At 51.9% G+C, this 17,636-nt stretch overlaps 6 protein-coding genes across 7 annotated transcripts; 3 read left to right on the plus strand and 3 right to left on the minus strand.

Annotated features, from left to right (window-relative positions):
• Nucleotides 1-231: 231 nt before the first annotated feature.
• TrAFT101_000802 (uncharacterized protein) lies at nt 232-3,517 on the minus strand. The gene is made up of 2 exons (XM_024901703.2): nt 3,252-3,517; nt 232-3,171 (listed from the first exon to the last, which is right to left on the minus strand). Exons 1-2 carry the CDS (start codon nt 3,370-3,372, stop codon nt 332-334), a joined length of 2,961 nt encoding a protein of 986 aa, XP_024765026.2. The 5' UTR covers nt 3,373-3,517; the 3' UTR covers nt 232-331.
• Nucleotides 3,518-3,666: 149 nt separating this feature from the next.
• Nucleotides 3,667-4,955, plus strand: TrAFT101_000803 (uncharacterized protein). The gene is made up of 2 exons (XM_024909389.2): nt 3,667-4,071; nt 4,140-4,955. Exons 1-2 carry the CDS (start codon nt 3,852-3,854, stop codon nt 4,811-4,813), a joined length of 894 nt encoding a protein of 297 aa, XP_024765027.1. The 5' UTR covers nt 3,667-3,851; the 3' UTR covers nt 4,814-4,955.
• TrAFT101_011984 (uncharacterized protein) lies at nt 4,940-7,068 on the minus strand. The gene has a single exon (XM_024899196.2). The coding sequence runs from the start codon at nt 6,927-6,929 to the stop codon at nt 5,010-5,012; it is 1,920 nt and encodes a 639-aa protein (XP_024765028.2). The 5' UTR covers nt 6,930-7,068; the 3' UTR covers nt 4,940-5,009.
• A 178-nt stretch (nt 7,069-7,246) lies between these two features.
• Nucleotides 7,247-9,704, plus strand: TrAFT101_000804 (uncharacterized protein). The gene is made up of 2 exons (XM_024910495.2): nt 7,247-7,521; nt 7,591-9,704. Exons 1-2 carry the CDS (start codon nt 7,294-7,296, stop codon nt 9,328-9,330), a joined length of 1,968 nt encoding a protein of 655 aa, XP_024765029.1. The 5' UTR covers nt 7,247-7,293; the 3' UTR covers nt 9,331-9,704.
• TrAFT101_000805 (uncharacterized protein) lies at nt 9,705-14,054 on the minus strand. The gene is made up of 6 exons (XM_024909390.2): nt 13,273-14,054; nt 12,929-13,198; nt 12,088-12,862; nt 11,769-12,011; nt 11,584-11,705; nt 9,705-11,523 (listed from the first exon to the last, which is right to left on the minus strand). The coding sequence occupies exons 1-6, from the start codon at nt 13,771-13,773 to the stop codon at nt 10,501-10,503; spliced, it is 2,934 nt and encodes a 977-aa protein (XP_024765030.1). The 5' UTR covers nt 13,774-14,054; the 3' UTR covers nt 9,705-10,500.
• Nucleotides 14,055-16,339: 2,285 nt separating this feature from the next.
• TrAFT101_000806 (uncharacterized protein) lies at nt 16,340-17,391 on the plus strand. 2 transcript variants are annotated; one of them, XM_066126157.1, is made up of 2 exons: nt 16,340-16,887; nt 17,013-17,391. In XM_066126157.1, the coding sequence occupies exons 1-2, from the start codon at nt 16,642-16,644 to the stop codon at nt 17,136-17,138; spliced, it is 372 nt and encodes a 123-aa protein (XP_065982256.1). In that variant the 5' UTR covers nt 16,340-16,641; the 3' UTR covers nt 17,139-17,391. The 2 variants fall into 2 exon arrangements, with proteins under 2 accessions (XP_065982256.1, XP_065982257.1); XM_066126158.1 differs by having other exon boundaries at nt 16,340-16,870.
• The last annotated feature ends 245 nt before the right edge of the window (nt 17,392-17,636 follow it).

Below are 17,636 nucleotides of genomic sequence, written 5' to 3' on the forward strand. Positions count from 1 at the left end.
GTCGCGTGGAGACGCGCCGAGGGGCACCAAAATTGGGGGCATCTCTCTACGCTTTAGCGGGCGGTCAATGGAGGGGCAGCGAGCCGCTCTAGACCACCTGCACCTAGGTATATCTACCTACTAAGGTATAGATCTACCTATATATGCCGACATACAGAAAATGCAGTAGGTAAAGAGAATATCAAGAGTAGAAGTTGTAAATGGTCAACAATCGGGGTTTCAAATCAAATATATAAAATTTAATCATGAATTTATTATTGTTTTTTTCTTCTCGAAATTTCCACTAAATGTGCTTGACGCCTCATTCGCCCGTATAAACTAGGTAGTCCATCTATCGCTTAAGATAATAATCAAACATATCAAGCTTGACCAAGAGCTGCGCAACCATGCTATCATCGCCAGTCCCGTACTGCTCCTTGAATATCCTATCTTCTCTCCCTCTCTTTCCATCTGTGCGACGAGCCTTCTCCGACAGGCTACGACACACTGTAATGAAAATTTGCACTTTCCTCTTAAACTCTGCGTATAAAGTTGAGGGGTCTGCCTCTGCCTTTGTCTGGGCATCTGTCTCTTCTCCTTGCCTGCTTAGCCACTTTAGCCTGACGTGCTTTGCAAATCGTAAAATGGTATTAAAGATGTCCTCCAGAAGCTTCAGTACCGGCTGCTGCCTCTTTCTGAGGAACAAGGCAAGCATGATTCGATCCAGGACGAGTGAATGAAATTCTTGCAATTTATCCGGGCTCTGGACATCCTCTGATGAACTGCTCGTTGTCGGCCGGCGGAGATCTACCTCTATTTGGTCCAACTTCCTCTCGAACACCCTCCAGGGAACAGCGATGCCTGTATCAAGGAAATACGTAGACACGCTCGCCACAAAATGTTGGGCTTCTTTTACGAATCGCAGCGTTGCATCGCCAGGATCCTCCCAGTCACGAGCTAGGCTGTTTGTGTCGCGGAAGAGCTGGTTAACAACAAAGGTCATTCGCAAGACACGTAACAGGAACTTGAAGATGCCGTCGTACTGTAGCAAATTCATCGGCGTGATAATAGGGCTTAGTTGCGGCGGCGCTGTATAGGATAGGCGGAGAAAGTCCAAGGCTTCAAGGCTGTCGGGGTTGGTGCATTTGACGATTTCTTCTTCGGATAGATCCCTTATAGCAAAGCTCATATCACCCGGTAGGCCAGATTTCGCCTTGTCAAAGAGGCGGCCACTCCTCTCCGAATTCCCATCATTCTGGTTAGCGATGTAGCATTCAGAAAGTATACCCATCAGCGCCAGTCGCAGCTCTGAACTTGCTGGGGGCCAGTTGTCGCGTCCTCCTAATCGCAAGCCCATGACATTGCTCCTCCTCGCGACCCCTGAACGTCTCTCCGCCGTGTCCATACTAGGATCAAACAGAGCGTGAGAGAGGCGGCTACAAAGAAGACCATTCCCTAAAAGTTGGCATTCTCGCTGTAGTCTCAAGTGATCTCGTAGGTTGTGTTCAGTAAAAAGGAGCTTGAGAGTCTCTTTATTAACTACTTGGGCCTGCGCCGAAGCAATAACGCCGAACGACAGGACGGGAAGCAATGTCCAGTGAGGGGTAGAGTTTGAGAGTTCAATTGTCGATATATGTGTCCCAGAAAGTCGATCGCGCACGATCCTACTTAGAGTGTCTCCTGCATCGTGGGTGGCTACTGGCTGAGCAAACTGTTCAATAGATGCTGCAATGCGCTCCTCCATTCCGACTTGGTCCAAACCAAAGAATGAAAGAATAGAACCTGGTTTATCAGCCAGCGAATGAATGGATCCCGCCATAGAGCCCAGAGAGTAGCCATCACGGCTCGATCGAATGGCATCAATCAGCGAGTCGCGATACGCAACAGCACGGCTTTCAAGGCGCAGTATAGCATCCCAGTCGTAGAGCCATTTGGCTTGGGGAGGATCGCTAGACGCAATGACATCTTGTTGAGCCAGTGGGTGGTCTTCATGAAACGACCGGATGAATCGCAAGTTGCGCCCAGTCTCAAATATCGTCTCTGTCACATCTTCAGGCATAAAAGGCGGCATCTTACTTGGGTCCAAGACGTAATCAACCTCTGCGAGCTCTCGACCGAAATCATCCCGAAAGACTCGTGCCTCAACCTTGACAAAACCCTTGCTTTCTCCCAGGTTAGACTTGGTAAATGGCAGCCCTTGCTCGCGCCTTGTCCCTATCCACTCTTCAAGAAACTCAATCCAAGGCCCAGAAACTCTCCGCAGTACCTCCCGCATGATCTGGCGGAGATACTCCTCATTGTTATCAACAGAGTATGCTTGGTGAAACACGAGATTCAAGATGTCCTCGTCCGTAATGCCGTTGCGCAGATGTGACATGAGGGCCTTGAATGGTCGAAGGATGGCCACGACTGAGTTAACGGTAGCCTGGAGCTGCAAGAGCGAGCGAGGGTTTCGCCCATGAAAAGCCACCCATTCTTGGACAACTTGGAGGACCTGGTTGATAGTACTGGCGAGAGCTACTCCGCATCGGCTTGGGTGATCCAAGAAGGCGGAATCCACAAACGCGCGCAGACCCATCAAGGTGTTTCCGCATCTCAAGCACTTGTTCTCAAGTGCCTGGAGGACATGGCTAGAATATCCTGAGGCTCTCATTTTGGGCAGTGCAGGCCTGAGGCTCTGCGTGCCGTCCTTTCTGGTAAAGAGTACAGACTCCCCGCCGAGCGCCAAAGCCAGCAAAGAAGACAAATATGTTTTCGTATCAACAACCGGGGTATCGGTATTCCTGAGCTTCATCGGGTCGTTTGGAGAACGCAGTAGGGCATCGTAGGCAGCGGGACCGGCCTCGCTGACCATCATGGGCTGGAATTTTGTGGCTGGATTGCCAGATAAGAAGCCATTCCACGTCCTATGCGGAGGTTTCGGCTTGGCAGGTATTCTCGGCTCCAGCCATATGTCGTTCTCTTCGCTATCTTCATTATCGTCACTGCTAAACGCTGCTGGGGGGTCGTCCAGCGGCTTTTCTGGTTGTCCTATAGGTTCTGAATCTGGTGATGCGGCTGAAGTCTTTTCGCTGTCCGTCTCAACATGCTCTTTATGGGTGTCGTGCAGCGGCATCAGTTTGAAGAAACCATCATGGGTTGGTGATAAGGGATCGAGCGCGAAGGGGTCGGGGTCTGTCTTTGACAAGGCGTCTAGCCGTGCGGGGAGAGAAGTAAGCATTCAGAAAACTCATAGACCTCAAAATATGTGTGTTGGATGGCCAATGGCATACTTGTGAGATCGTTGGCGAAAAAGCTCGAGGGCGCCTCTGCCTCCAGGTCTAGCAGCAGCTTCGATGGCTGCCAGAAGTTGGGAATGGCAAAGACATATTCGTCGGAGCCATCGTTGGCCATGGCTTCCACGCGCGCTTCAGCAATTGATGCATAGAGGATAAGATGCGGCAGAAGCGCCAACTGAGGCCATCAGCGCAGACCGCGTTGTCGAAGCAATAAGAAAGATAGCCCAGGAGCTTTGGTGGTGGCGTTGAGAAGCATCAAAGTCGGCTTGTTTGTTTCGCGGGCAGTTCTCCGTGCCAGTGCTGGTAGCCGCTAACAGTCAATCAGCTGTCAGCGAAAATTAGTGGCTGATAGCTCCAGAGCTAGCAATGATCTCATGCTTTTTTGCTCTCTGCAACAAACACCAAAACTTTACGCTTTGAGCTCTGCCCTCATTCTTCTGGTTCTTTTTTTGATCCGTCGTCAGCATTGCCTGTCTACTCAATGCATCTCGAATCGCACATCGATTAGACTTATCAAGTTACTTCTATCACACCTGCCTCTCCTTCACATATTATAATAGTACTACTGCCTTACAGGCTCGAAACTGCGCCACAATGCCTCCAAAGAAGCGCTCGCGCCTGCAGGTGTCCTCAACGCCAACCACCATCAGAGAAGACAGCGCCATGGACGTTGATACGCCTCGATTAAGCGCGACACCGGGATTTCTATCCTCGGCATTCAAGCCAATAATACCCGTGACCCCATATGACAACCTCTGGACCGATGACCAGATATCCTCGCTGTTCAAAGGCGTCATTCGCTGGAAACCTGCTGGTTGGTCTCGTCCCGCGGGAGAGGGAGCAATTGTGAAACCCCATACTGACCAGACATGCCCATTCTAGGAATGCACAAGCACTTTCGCATGATTGCAATCTCAGAACACCTGCGCAACCACGGCATCGATCCCGACATCCACCGACACACGCGCATCCCCTACATCTGGGAAAAACTTCGCACCTACTACGACCTCGACCTGATCGACGAGCGGGAAAACTTTGACGACGACGAGGCCGAGGACAAGTATATCGAGTTCTCGCTGCCGTTCCACGAATTCGGCGAATTGATGCTGCAGCGGGCCATCGCCGACCCCAGCGAAGCGCCCACGTCGCCTCGCCAGCTGGAGCTTTCGCCCCCGCCGTCCTCTTCCATTCCGCAGAAGCGCTCTCGAGCTGGTACTGCATCGAAGACGAGAGGCGTATCTGTCGAGAATACTGAGAGTGTTGCTGCGTCTTCCTCTGCGCCGTCACCAGCAGCAACAGCAGCAAAGCCCGCAAAGGGCACGCGAGGCCGCAAAAGAGCGACGAGTCAGCCCAAGGTGGAAATAGAAAAGGTGGTGGAAAATTCTGAAGATGAAGAGGAGGAGTCCGAGGAGGAAGAAGAGTCTGGCTCAGAAGAGAGTGATAGCGGAAGCGCAGAGAGCGGAACTCCCGCGCCGAAACAGGCGAGGGGAGGCCCGGGGAGAGGTCGTGGAAGAGGTCGCGGACGAGGCAGAAGAGGGAGAGGAAGGGGAGGTTGAAGCGTTGGATAGAGCTGCATGGTGGCGTTTCTTTGTTTTTCCTTTATGGACTTGGCAAAGCACCTTGGATTAAAAGTCAAGATACCCGATTTTCAAACACATTATATTTTTATAATAACTAGAAGGATGGCTTGCTTGTCTCCTCTTTCCACTCACTATGCGTTGTGTGTCCTTGAATTGGGTCCTTTGATTCTATCTATTCCTGTTCCGTATCAATACTTTCCTCTTCATCTTCCCCCTCCTCCTCCTCCTCTTCATTATCATTATCGTCATCTACACTCTCAGCTTCATTGCCTTCGGCTTCGGCTTCTTCCCGGTCTCCCTCCTCAGCCTCATCTCCGCCCTCATCCCCAGCTTCTTCCTTGATTACAACCTCCTCTTCTGTAGACCCCGGCTTCAGCTCCGGCTCAGACAGTGGCAGAGTCTCCCACTCGCTATAATACGCCAGCCTGTGCGCCCAATCCCGTCCGCTGGGATAAAAGCTATCTAGACTTAGGTTTGATCGCCTCACTGGGCCGGGGTCATGCTTCTTTGGCAATTCCATGGGTGGCTTCTTCTGCAACAAGCTCCACATTTCAATCTCTGCCTTGTAGCTGGCATACTGATCGATTTCTTCAGCTTGTCTCTCCAATTGCCGGTCCGTAGCTATGAACGCCTTTAGAGCCTTTCTTGTAGCATTATTACTTCGGATTCCCATGACCGAGTATTCCAAGACTTCCACTGCCTCCATGTCGATTTGTCGTTCTTCCTCATTTGTAGGGGAAGGTGATCTGCTTGATTCGGCTGGAACATCCGAGAGATTATCGTTTTCGTCTTCAACATCACTCAGCTGGGTGGAAAAGGGGGTATCTGGCTGCGCTTGCTCTCCAGGCGTACTAGTGTTGTCGCCGGATAAAGCTCTCTCTATCTCCTCATATGTCATGCGCTCTTCATCAAACTCCTCGTCTCCTTCAGTAGGATCTTCATAAACATCCAGACGTAATCTTCGAGCGCTGCCAACCCATGATTCATTCAGCTTAGAAGTCAGATTCAGAGATGAAATGGCTGCTTCAACATCCTGCAGTTGTACCATGTCTCTAACCCTCTTTCTGGTCGCGTTCTTCGATCTGATCCTTGACATTGCAATGAAGATGGTTGTTTGAACAAGCCTGCGAGTGATGGATAAAGTTAATGAGTGGAAGTCTTCGAAAGTAGTTGCCCACATTGACGGAGGTTCTCCGCCTATGGAGTTCCAGTTATTACCCGGAACTGAAGAGTTCATAAACATCCGCGCAGAAAGTTCTAGCCAAGTCGAAGAGTGAAATAGCTGAGCAAACTGGGGAATGCTGGCCAAGTTTTCGTCCTGCTTATGAATAGCTTTGCTGAGTTTTCTGGCAACTTTCGGCGTAATGTCCCATACATCTCCCCATCGATTTCGCTCCCGTATCTCCTCGCGCGCTTCTTGTTTAAGCGAGATCTCATCTGCAGCCTCTTCTTCAGCACGGCAGCACTGTTGGCTAATCTCTACCGCAGCAGGATACTCTGCAAGCTCCAAGATGGTGCGAGACCCTTGCTGCTGCCGTCTTGACTCGCAGGCTTCTTGGAGAAACTCCAAGTAGTGGCTGACCTCTGCCACGCTCTTGCTTCCAACCTTTGTGGAAATGCCGGGGAGGTCGTATTTTCCGAGGCGTGCTACCACTTCGAAAAATTTCTGCTTTTCTGCCGTAGACCAGTGAGTGAGGCCGATGTGGCTCGCCGAGAGTGCCTTTAGGTCGCCAAAGGAGCTCTGCTGCGCAGCATCCTGGATTTCGTTGTTGAGAAGCTCCAAGTATTCGAGATTCAGTTCTCCTCTCTGCCGTTTGAATGGCCTGTATATCGGCTCCGTATCATCTAGCGGTCTCTTGAGTTGCGATCGCAGCTCCTGGCTATCACTTTCCGCAGCAGATGAATAACCGCCTTCTTCATCTTCTCCAACGTAATCGCTTTCATTACTGCCTGGCTGTTCAAGCTTATTTTCATATCCAGTGCTCAATTCAGTTTCTGCAAGTATCTTGGAAACCTCCTTCATCTTGGTCCGCGGTGATGAGATGGCAGGCGCCTCTTGCTCCTCATATGAGTAGTCGGAATCTTGGTCCATAGTCCTTCGGTCACTGGGGCGCTAAAGACTGCGATGGAGAGAGAAAACATTGTAGCAGCGACCGAATTGGGACCAAATATTATGGTTGAGGAAAGATCAACATCAAATTTGATGTCATTTCCGATTATAAAAGAAAAGGAAAAAGAAAAAGATATCAAGTTGAGCCCTGCTGGCTGCGGGAGTCTAAAATCATGCTTCTCATAGTTAGAGTAAGTAGCTGACTCAGCCACTTCCCTGAGCACGGCAGCACTAGCATCTCCGATTAGCGCCACAGTGGCTGAAATTTACTGAAGACTCCTCTTACACCAACTTTTTTTCGTTCGAGGCGGGTTCGATATCTGGAGAGCACACCTCGCCATGTGCAATGCTACAAACCGTCGTGAGACGTCTCTTCCGGCCTAATTCTGCGACTGGCGTCCCTGCAGCCTGGATCTGCCAGGCCAGGCAATATGCGGCTGCGGCCGCTCCTCTGCGCAGCAATAAGCTGAAGCTCCGGGATTACCAACAAGAATGCATCAAATCCGTAGTCCTGTCTCTCGAACGAGGGCATAAGAGGGTTGGCATATCCTTGGCCACCGGTAGTGGCAAAACAGTAAATAACCTCCCTTGTCTCATTTTCATTTCCGCGTTGTAAATAATAAGCTAATTAACTCATCAAAAGGTCATCTTCACTCAGCTCATCGACAAGGTCTACGACCGTGTCAAAAATGCTAGCCAGACTCTCATCCTGGCTCATCGCCGTGAGCTGGTAGAACAAGCAGCCAGACACTGCCAGCTTGCGTATCCTGATAAGAGGATCGAGATTGAAATGGGATCACTCCACGCCTCAGGCACAGCAGACATCACCATTGCGAGTGTCCAGAGCATAACGTCCAGGGACCGACTGGACAAGTACGATCCTGCAAAGTTCAAGCTCGTCCTCGTTGATGAGGCTCATCACATCGTTGCTCCGGGCTATCTCAGGACCTTGAAGCACTTCGGTCTCGATCAGAAGAGGTATAATTCGCCAATCCTGATTGGAGTGTCTGCCACCTTCTCTCGATTCGACGGGGTCAAGCTCGGTGCCGCGATCGACGAGATCGTCTACCACAAGGACTACGTCGACATGATATCAGACAAATGGCTCTCAGACGTCGTCTTCACCACAGTCGAATCCTCCGCCAATCTGTCCAAAGTCAAGAGCGGCGCGTTCGGCGACTTTCAAGCAGGCGAGCTCTCCAAAGCCGTCAACACCGACACCATCAACGAGATCACCGTCCGCAGCTGGCTCGCCAAGGCACCCGACCGAAAATCTACGCTCGTCTTCTGCGTCGACCTTGCACACGTTTCAGGCCTGACGAAGAAGTTCCGCGAGTTCGGCTTCGACGCCCGCTTCGTCACGGGGGATACGCCCAAGGTGGAGAGGAGCGCCACTCTCGAGGCTTTCAAGAAGCGCGAGTTCCCCGTGCTCGTCAACTGCGGCGTCTTTACCGAGGGTACCGACATCCCCAACATTGACTGCATCGTGCTGGGCAGGCCGACGAGGTCGCGCAACCTGCTGGTGCAGATGATTGGGCGCGGCATGAGACTGCACCCCGACAAGAAGAACTGCCACATCATCGATATGGTCTCTAGCCTTGAGACGGGCATCGTCACTACCCCGACGCTGTTTGGCCTTGACCCCAACGAATTAGTTGAAAAAGCCTCGGTCGACGACATGCGGAAGATCAAGGACCGAAAGGCGGCAGAGGCAGAACAGCAGCAACAAGGAAATTCTTCCGGTACCAGCTCCAGCGCTTCTCCGGCCGTTACCTTCACCGATTACTCCTCGGTCCTGGATCTGATCGCCGACACCTCCGGCGAGCGGCACATCCGCTCCATCAGCCAATACGCCTGGGTCCAGGTCGACCCAGAGCGCTTCGTCCTCTCCGCCCCCAGTGGATCATACATCCGCATCGAGAGAATCGCTGGCGAACAAAAGGGCAGCTCCTCAGAAGCACCTACGTACCGCGCAGTCGAGATCCGGGCCCTTCCCCTGGGCGTCGCAAAGTCGCCCTACAGCGCTCCGCGCGAGATCCTCAAGGCCGCCACCTTCGACGACGCAGTCCACGGCGCAGACAGTTACGCCGCAGGTGCCTTTCCACACACCTTTATAGAGCGACGCCAGTCGTGGAGGAGGCTGCCCCCGACCCAGGGCCAGATTGATCTCATCAACAAGCTCCGCGGAAAGAGCAGCAACTCGCTTTCGACTGTGGGACTGACTAAGGGCAAAGCGGCCGATATGATCACGAAGCTGAAGCACGGGGCGCGTGGCCTATTTGCACGCATGGAAGCAGAGCAGCGAAGAAAGGAGAAGACAAGGACTACGCTTGACGGTTGGCGGCATAGGGAGCACGTTAGGGTTGGGCCGCTGTCGGCTTGATGAACAAAAAGGGACTCTTTTGAATTGATAGGGGCGCATATTCCAACTTCTGGCGTTATTTAGGCGTTTTTTTTTTGGGGGGGGGGGAGGGCTGGGTGATTGATTATTGGGATATACAACATATATACATATATGAGCAACGCAGTGTATGATTAGGATAGATGGAGTGGAAACCGATACTCTCAATGTTATGTGCATAGATGGCTTCTAGTATACGGAACGATTATGAAATGGGTCAGCTTGCTGTTGAGCATCTGGATAAATCATATATAAGGGGGGATGAAATTCAATCGCTCTTCGATATCGTCTTCGCAATCACAGCACTTGCATCATCAGAATCACCTCACGCATCGTTCGAGATATATAAATTTAATGCCATGGGTATCATGATCTTTCCATTTTGACAGGTCGTAACCGTACATGGTGTAGGCAAACAAATAAAAAAGACACTTTTGTGTCCCCCCTTTAAAAAAAAAGGATATGTATAAATCAGAGGCCATCAGAACTTTCATCTAGGATGTAAAATTCAATCGTCTCCTTCCACATGAATGTAAGACGCACATGCACGCATGCACACACACACACATAACGCTTTCCATCAGCAATGCGTATACCGGACCCCCCTTCCCCCCTTTCTTCTTCATGTCTCTCTTCTTCCAGGCTGAACCACTACCATCCATCTCTCATCAATGCTGCTACTTGGCGAGACCCCATGAGGGAATCAAAATCATCAATCTTGCAAACCAAATTCTTCAGCTCCTGCGCCTATGGGTATTTTCTTCGCAATTTTTATGTTTCAACGTCTGGGACGTTCAAATGGGTATAAAAAAGTGAATGCCAACCATCAAGATTGACATCACGAAATTCAGTAAGCGAAAGATGACTCGTAAACAGACGGTAATCGAGGACAAAAACACAACACAAACATAATCACAAAGATGAAAAAGCAAATTGAATAGGAACGGAAATAAGGAAAAAGAAAGAAAGAAAGAAAGAAAGAAAGAGGAAAAACGCAAAAATCAGACGGAACAGAGCAACAAGCAGAAAAAAGAGGAACGCGCCAACATCTCCAGCAAAAGTGAAAGGCCAGAAAATGATGCAATTTTGGACGCTCCGGGGTATATCCAGCCGGGGGGGTATTCGCATGTAATGGGTCTAATTCGGCAAAGTCTAACGGAAAGGCCCAATGGGGGCGGGGTATCCTGAATTCATAGAGTGTGAAGTAGAAGGTCGCCCGCTATCACCGGACGCACGGGTAGTGTGGCGTGGAGTGATGGCGTCTTTGGGAAGGGGGATGGTTAACTTGCTCTCGAAGTGGTGGTTGCTCATAGGACGAGCCCAGGGGTTCTCATCATCAGCCAGGTTGACACCACTGTCGTTCCAAGGGTTTCGATCGGCGTTGAAGCTGCGCGTTGACTCGATCGAGATGAGCGACGACTTGGAGACGTTGGCAGAGCCCTTGAAGAAGCTGCCGGCGGCCGAGTGTGAGCTGTTCTTTCTGCGGTCCAAGAAAGAAGAGATGGACGTCATGCTCCCCGGGCGCCTGAGGCGATCAAGAATGCTGCTGCGTTCTCGAGCAATGTCTGCATTGAAGGCATTCTTGATGGGAGAGTCGCTGGCTGCCGAAGCGGGTGCGTGCTGAAGAAGCTTAGAATCGAAATACTGAAGCGTATCTTCAAACGAATCGGACTTGGGACGCGGGATGGAGCCCTTGACGATATCAGCCTCGACGCCCGCAGTAGCAAACTGGGCGAGCAAAAAGTCGATTGCGTCTCGGAGACCTCCTGCGTTGTTGCGCGTGAAGCCCCAGAGGAGAGTAGCAGTGGGGGAGCCATCCTCGGTGGTCTCGTCAGGGTTCTGATGAACAGTAACTTCCACCTCATACTGACTCTTCAACTTGGGGACAAGATCATGCGCAAACTCAGGAGACTCCAGGAACTTGACCAGCTTGGCGCTACGAGCAAGCACCAATTCATGCCTATCGGGGACCATGCCGAGAAACTCATCAACGCAATGAGGCACCTGCCACTGGGGGCCAGTAACAGTGACTTCGTCACTCGCCTGCTCAGTGCTAGGAAAGTTGATCTTGCAGTTGTACTTTTGCTCAAGCTCGTCAATTTCTGAGAGACGAGCAATCAGTTCGCGGTGGTACAATCGATCAACGCTAACAATCTGAGAAGTATACTCGGAGTCCTATTGCAGCATCCAAATTAGTCAAACAATTGCCTCTGCGGGCTATTTCAAAGTACATACAGCTCGGTCAACCATTTCAAGAATCTCGTTCTTGACAGCGTCCAGGTTTTGGGCGTTGCGAGCCGGCGTGCGGCAAATGACATTGTCAACTTTGATGTCGTCATCCTCACGTCCCATGCCACCTAAGATTTGCTGTTTAGTAACGTTCTCATTAGAATAGACTGATGAATTATGGTCCTGCTCACCTCTGTCCATGGCGTTTGAAAACTTGACAAAGACGGAATGCTTCTTCATGATACGTTGAATGTGCTGGCCGCCGATGCCAATGATGCGCTTGTGGTACTGATCCGGCACATGGAAAGAGATAGATGCCGGCATCTCCTGCTCAACCAGGGTTAGACCTTGCTTCATGGATTCATAAGTAGCAGCCATGACGTCGATATTGAAGTTGTATTCGTTAAAGCCGTCAAAAATGATCTGCACATTGCCTTGAAGAAGAGAAAAATATTTGGTTAGTTCGAAAGGACGACGAAAAAGTTGGATGCAGGGTCCGGGGAAACCTACTTTGTCCCATAATTTTGTTGATCTTGCCGTTCTTCTTACCACTCACAAACTCCTTGTGCTCATTTGCAAGCTCAATCTTAACACGAATTTGATAGGGAGCGATGGTTGCAAATTTCAACTCCGAGATGGCGGCCAGGGCAGACTTGACAGAGTCATCGGCGCCGGTGACGGTAAAGGATGCCTTATCAAAGGACACCTCCGCATCAGAGTTGGCGCAGATATCCGCGAGCATGGAGTGAATTTCGTGGGGGGCGGGAAGAGTCCTGTTTTCAGGCTGTTGAAGGTACCATCCGGCGCCATAAAACTGGCCAGCCAGTGACATGAGCTCCCGGACGGTGCGTTCAACGGGCAGGCCCTCACTTCCGTGAACTCGGACGGCTGTGCGCTGGCATGCCAACTGAGGAAGCATAATGTACGTTCCATTGGCCTCGAGAATCTTGCGGACCTTATCCAGGCGGCCTAGAAGGATGTTGTCGAGTTTGGCAGCAGGAATATTTACATCCTTGACAAAGAGCCGAATGCGAGAAACTGTCTCAAGAAGCTTCTGCTTGGCCAGCTCAAGGGCCTGATGGGAGTCTCCTGTGATGTAGACGTCTGCAGGCTCACGCCGATTCGCATTGGGTGGGCAGTAGCGATACATTTGCGAGAAGAGAGGAGGGAAATAGATGGCAGTTCCGGTTGAAGACTCGATGAGCTTGATATTCTTGCGATGTCGTCCACAGACAAGCTGGTGAAGGGACGATTCAATTTTCAAACCATCCACCATTCGGCCAAGCTAAAACGATAGTCATGTCAGAATATGTAGTATGCAAAGGCATGTTGCGGGGAAGGAAGCACGAACCAAAGTATCGATTTGAACAAGCACTCGGGCCTTGGCGTGCTCGGACGACAAGATATCGCCGTAGATTGCAACTCTCCAGCGTTGATCCATTCGCATCTCGGAATCACCCAGCATTCCATCGACCATTGGGGTCAATTTAGGCCCCAACAGAAAGATGTCGACACCGCAGTATTTAGAAATGTAATCCAGATTGTCCAGGACGGGCTTTTTGAGTACGCCAGCGCTCAGGTCACAGACCAAGTTTCCATCGATATCAATTGTGATACATCGCTGCAGTTGTAAATGGCGAGTTAGCATACTACGACTACACCCAAGGGCCCTTGGAGGGGAGGGATTGAGCATACCATGGAGATGGGGATCTCGTTCAAAATGGTCTCCCGGCTCTTGTTGACGAGCTCCGGGGATCCCGTCAGACAGACAGTGGTAATCTGCTGGCTCTTGCCATTCTTGGGGGCTGAGACGAGGACTTGAGCTTCGATGGGCAGAGGCCCGCTGGACAAATCCCTGCAGAGCCTGCGCAGGTTTGCCAGGTTTTGGGCATGGGCAGGGAGCTCAAAGATGTCGACATCGTCCGGTGCGTCCTCTGGGTGCGTCCATCTCAAAACGGCATCGGTGGTAGCGTGCAGAATGTCTTCGGTGTTGGGACCAGCCAGATCAGAGGCAAACGGGATGTTGAACGAGTAGTGTATCGTAGCGTCGGCGGCGGGAGAAGTGAGAGGCAGGCCGGGCTGGGAGACGGATTTCGAGTGCTGGTTCAGGTTGTTCATGGGCACGCTGGGTCGACCCATGCCGAAGTTTGGACTCATCCTCTCGGACCAGTGGCGCATGTTCGCCAGCTTATTCATGATGTGCGAGAAGAAGCAAAGGCCGGGCAAGAGGTCGAGTCGACGTGATTCGCAATGGCGGGAGGAAGAGAGGAAAAGGCGGCCTCAGAGGTGGGAATCAGCAGGACGAGACTGGGGGGTTGAAAATGCAAGGGGTATCGATCGGGGCACAGATAAAAAAAAGAAAAAGAAAAGAATCCAGCTGGGAGAAATGAAGAAGAAGAAAAGAAAAGGAACAAGAGCCGGTAAACACAGGCCCTTTTCCAGGTATCTCGAGAGAGGTTGGAGAGCCAGAGGGGAGGTGGGAAGAGCGGATTGGAGAAGAGGGAACAGAGCAGAAAAGAGGGTGGCCGCTGAGAGAGGCCAGGCATGTTTTAGTCAGGCGAGGTCAGTGGTCAGTTGTGGGATTGTCGGGGGCCTGGACCGCGCTGAGTAGCCCCCGTGGTACAAGTACCAGCTGGCGGGACATGGGCAAGTACTGTACCTTGACCCGATCAAGAGCCTACAGCTTAGGCAGTGCTGCTACTGTATTGGAGCAACTGCATTTCTTTTCTTTAGACCGACCAGTCTCGAAAAAGAGCCCAGAATAGTGCCCTCTATCAGCCCGACTCAGCTCGATTCCACACCTCAAAGCCATACTGCGAAAGGTGCAGATACTACGGACACTACGAGCATTGAGGGAGCCCAAGGGCTGGCTCAGACAGGGCTGTGCCGTCTCCTTGAACGAGCATGCTTGTATTGTGTACAGTGCCATCAAGATAAGGCAAGGCACTGAGGTACTACTGTAAAAGTGGTAAGACGATGCGAGGAAGCACCAAGGTAGGGTTCGTTTTGGCATAAGAACGCAATCGTTTACCATGTGCTCCGTAGTAGCATCTTTCTTCTTCTCGTGGGCCAGGCCAGGCTCACGAAATCCACATGGTGCAAACTCGAGTTCCATGCCTAGGTCCGGGAAAGCAAGGAACAGCGTTGCACAGCAGGCTGCAGGCGCACAAATAAGGGATATGCTGCCGCTACCGACATGTACACGGCGGGCGACGCAGACAAGAGACGCAGCGACAAGCGCATCGCCTGCACCTGTGCGGTACACAAGACAGGCCAACAAGGACCGCAACTACCTGCGTTGCTGCATATGGAGCTGCACTGCATCGCACCGCACCGGCACCGCACCGGCGCCACCCACACGGGCATTTTGCTGCAATGCTACGGAGTCGCAGCGTGGCCCGAGTAAGCACGAGCACACTCTTGTGCGCATCAGCAGCCCTCCCGAGTGCTACTACGACTACTAGGTAGGTATTACTTACTGCTACATGCACTGACGATACATGCTAACGGCAGCACTGCTAATTCTTTGTGCGACAGATCAATATGCAGTGCACCGCACTCTCTGTGCTCCAAGTGCTACATGCTTGTGCGGTACACAGGTGTACCGGGGTCGTGGCAAAGTACAGGTACGAACGGGTGCTTTGTCCCACCCCAAGAGATCCAGAGACAATGACAGGCCCAGCACCACGGAAGCAAAGCCTCACCAGGGCTCCGTGCACGCTTGGGATGCTAGTGCTCGAGTTCCGTTCTCCGGACAGGTGCGCTGCGTTCCTAGAGCCTGCTGGGCAAGACCTGTGGTGGGTCGCTGGCGCCAGGTACGCCAAGCGCTGGCCGGGGGTCGTGCAGGCTGTCGGGCACAAGTACCGCTGATGCGTTCTGTGTATGGGGCAGTGAGGTACTTGGTACGAAATGGCCGGAGCACGCTTACATTGCTGCGCGCTTTATCAGCAAAGGCGGGCTGTCTCTGGAGTGTGAGAGACAGTCCCAATATGGGACACGATGGACAATAACAATGTGCTGCCGTCAAGGCTAACACATAGCACATTTAGTAGACTACCTACAGTACTGCAAGCAGCAGCCAGCTGTACCGGTAGTCTACTTGTAGGTCTCGGTACTTTGATGGCGGCCGGGGGGTTAGATGCAGCCACCAATGGAACTTACCTTAGTGCGCGCAACCAGCGGTACGTACTGAATACCTACCTCCAGATACCCTACCTGCCTGGTGAGATGGAAGATGCAAAAGCTTGGACAGAACCCATGCCTTGTCTTGTCCTGGCATTCGCCGCCGCACAAAACAACAAGGCAAGGCATCGTCTGTGCTCGGGGCCACCAGCAGATGCGGCACGCTCCCTCTGCGCATCCGAACAGCGGCTCACAGCATGGCCATCTTGGGCATTTGGCTATTTCCCGTGCTTGTACTCCGTACATGCGTGTACATGTCGCTGCTGCTGCTAAGATATCTCAGGGTTAGTGGATGCTAAGGCATGCGGGCTAGCATCCAAAGGGCCGTAGCACCACAGGCTGCTGCAGACATCGCAGCTCGCGGCCGTTACTGGCTGAGGCCACTGCGGCACCACCAATCTGCAGAGCCAACGAGATGCCGTGGTCAGCAGAATGGGCTTCGCTGCGAAACCTTGGCCCTATGCACCCCTAGCCTGTTTCTGCACCTGTTGTCTGCTGCTCATCAGAGAGCCTGCGAGCGCGATGAGGACGACAGAGTGGCCTCGACTCTCTTGCACCGGATACGAAGAGATCATCAGCACGCAGAGTTTAATCCTCACTCTCTGAATTTTTTTTTGCTTCCGTCTTTTGCATTCTCTTAGCTTCTTTCCTTCTAGCGTTTGTGAGTGCGAAGATCAGATTCTCTGCCACCGGGCTAAACCCACTCGCTACACAATAAGGCACGAAGGCTCTCGATCCCGGACTCCACCGTCGTGTCCACTCCCTACATCGCCTGGCCGGGACTATCCATGCTGCTCTCCGTGGCACACGCAAGCTCTGCAGCCCTCACCCACTGAGCCACCTTGGATCACCCAGATCATCCACCGAGAGACAGCGTAGGGGATGCTGCGCACTTGTGTTGATATCGGCTTGTGCAACAGCACGCATACAACCGAGTCTCAGTGCTTACGCTTTCTTCGTCTCCTTCTCCTTGGCTTGCCGGGGCGTTGCCAGCTAGATTTGACTGGCATTCTACCTCTCCGTGATGCCAGGATCGACACCAAGATCTTCAGGTTCAGCGACGAATGCAGTGGGTCCGCCCTCCAGAAAATAGCAAATCATGACGATTGCTGTATGTATACGAGTACAGTATGTGCGAGCATGTGCGAGAGAGGGGCGCCCATCAACCAAGCTTTTTCCCTGTTCCTCGACGAAACGAGGGCTCATTCACTCAAAGCGAGGCTTCGATATTTTCGTACTAATTATACGAGCAGGCTCGGGTCGGCGCTCCGGGAATTGGCATGTTCCGGTCGGTGTTCGACGAAATGGATGAAGGAGGAAACCCTGCTAGCACTGCTGCTGGTTACAATTCCAAAGCCGGCCGTCGTGAAGGCTCATAGGGCATGCTACCAGGATACACTACATACTTGCTGAGGCACTTGATGCTCTAAGAGCCGCCATACAAGAACCTAACAAGGCGGTGCAGCTGTGATTTTCTGGTGTTTGTTACAAGCAGCTACCATGAATTAATGAACGAGCAGAGGTTGGCGGAACTGACACATGTGTCTTGCACCTCTCCCTCCATCTGGCTTAGCCGACTCGAAATATGCCGTGTCTCAAAATGAGTACTGTCGCCACTGTGATACGCACTGCGGGTGTCTGCCGTGGTTTAGTCGCAATTCTTTGTTAATTTGGCCGGTTACTACTCTGCCTGCTTAATCGAATCAACCACGCAAGATAGTGAGTGTCTGCCACGGCTGTATCCTGGAGCCGTGACGGGCTGGAGATAAGGTCATTGGTTACGTTTGAAAGGGCCGTGTGCTCTGTAGTACCATCGTCCATCACATCCTACCTAGAGGAGTATATGTACTACGTACGGTACACACTAAGCCGGGTGC

The sequence above is a fragment of the Trichoderma asperellum genome, chromosome 1 (assembly GCF_020647865.1).
Source record: "Trichoderma asperellum chromosome 1, complete sequence".
Taxonomy (NCBI): Eukaryota; Fungi; Ascomycota; class Sordariomycetes; order Hypocreales; family Hypocreaceae; genus Trichoderma; species Trichoderma asperellum.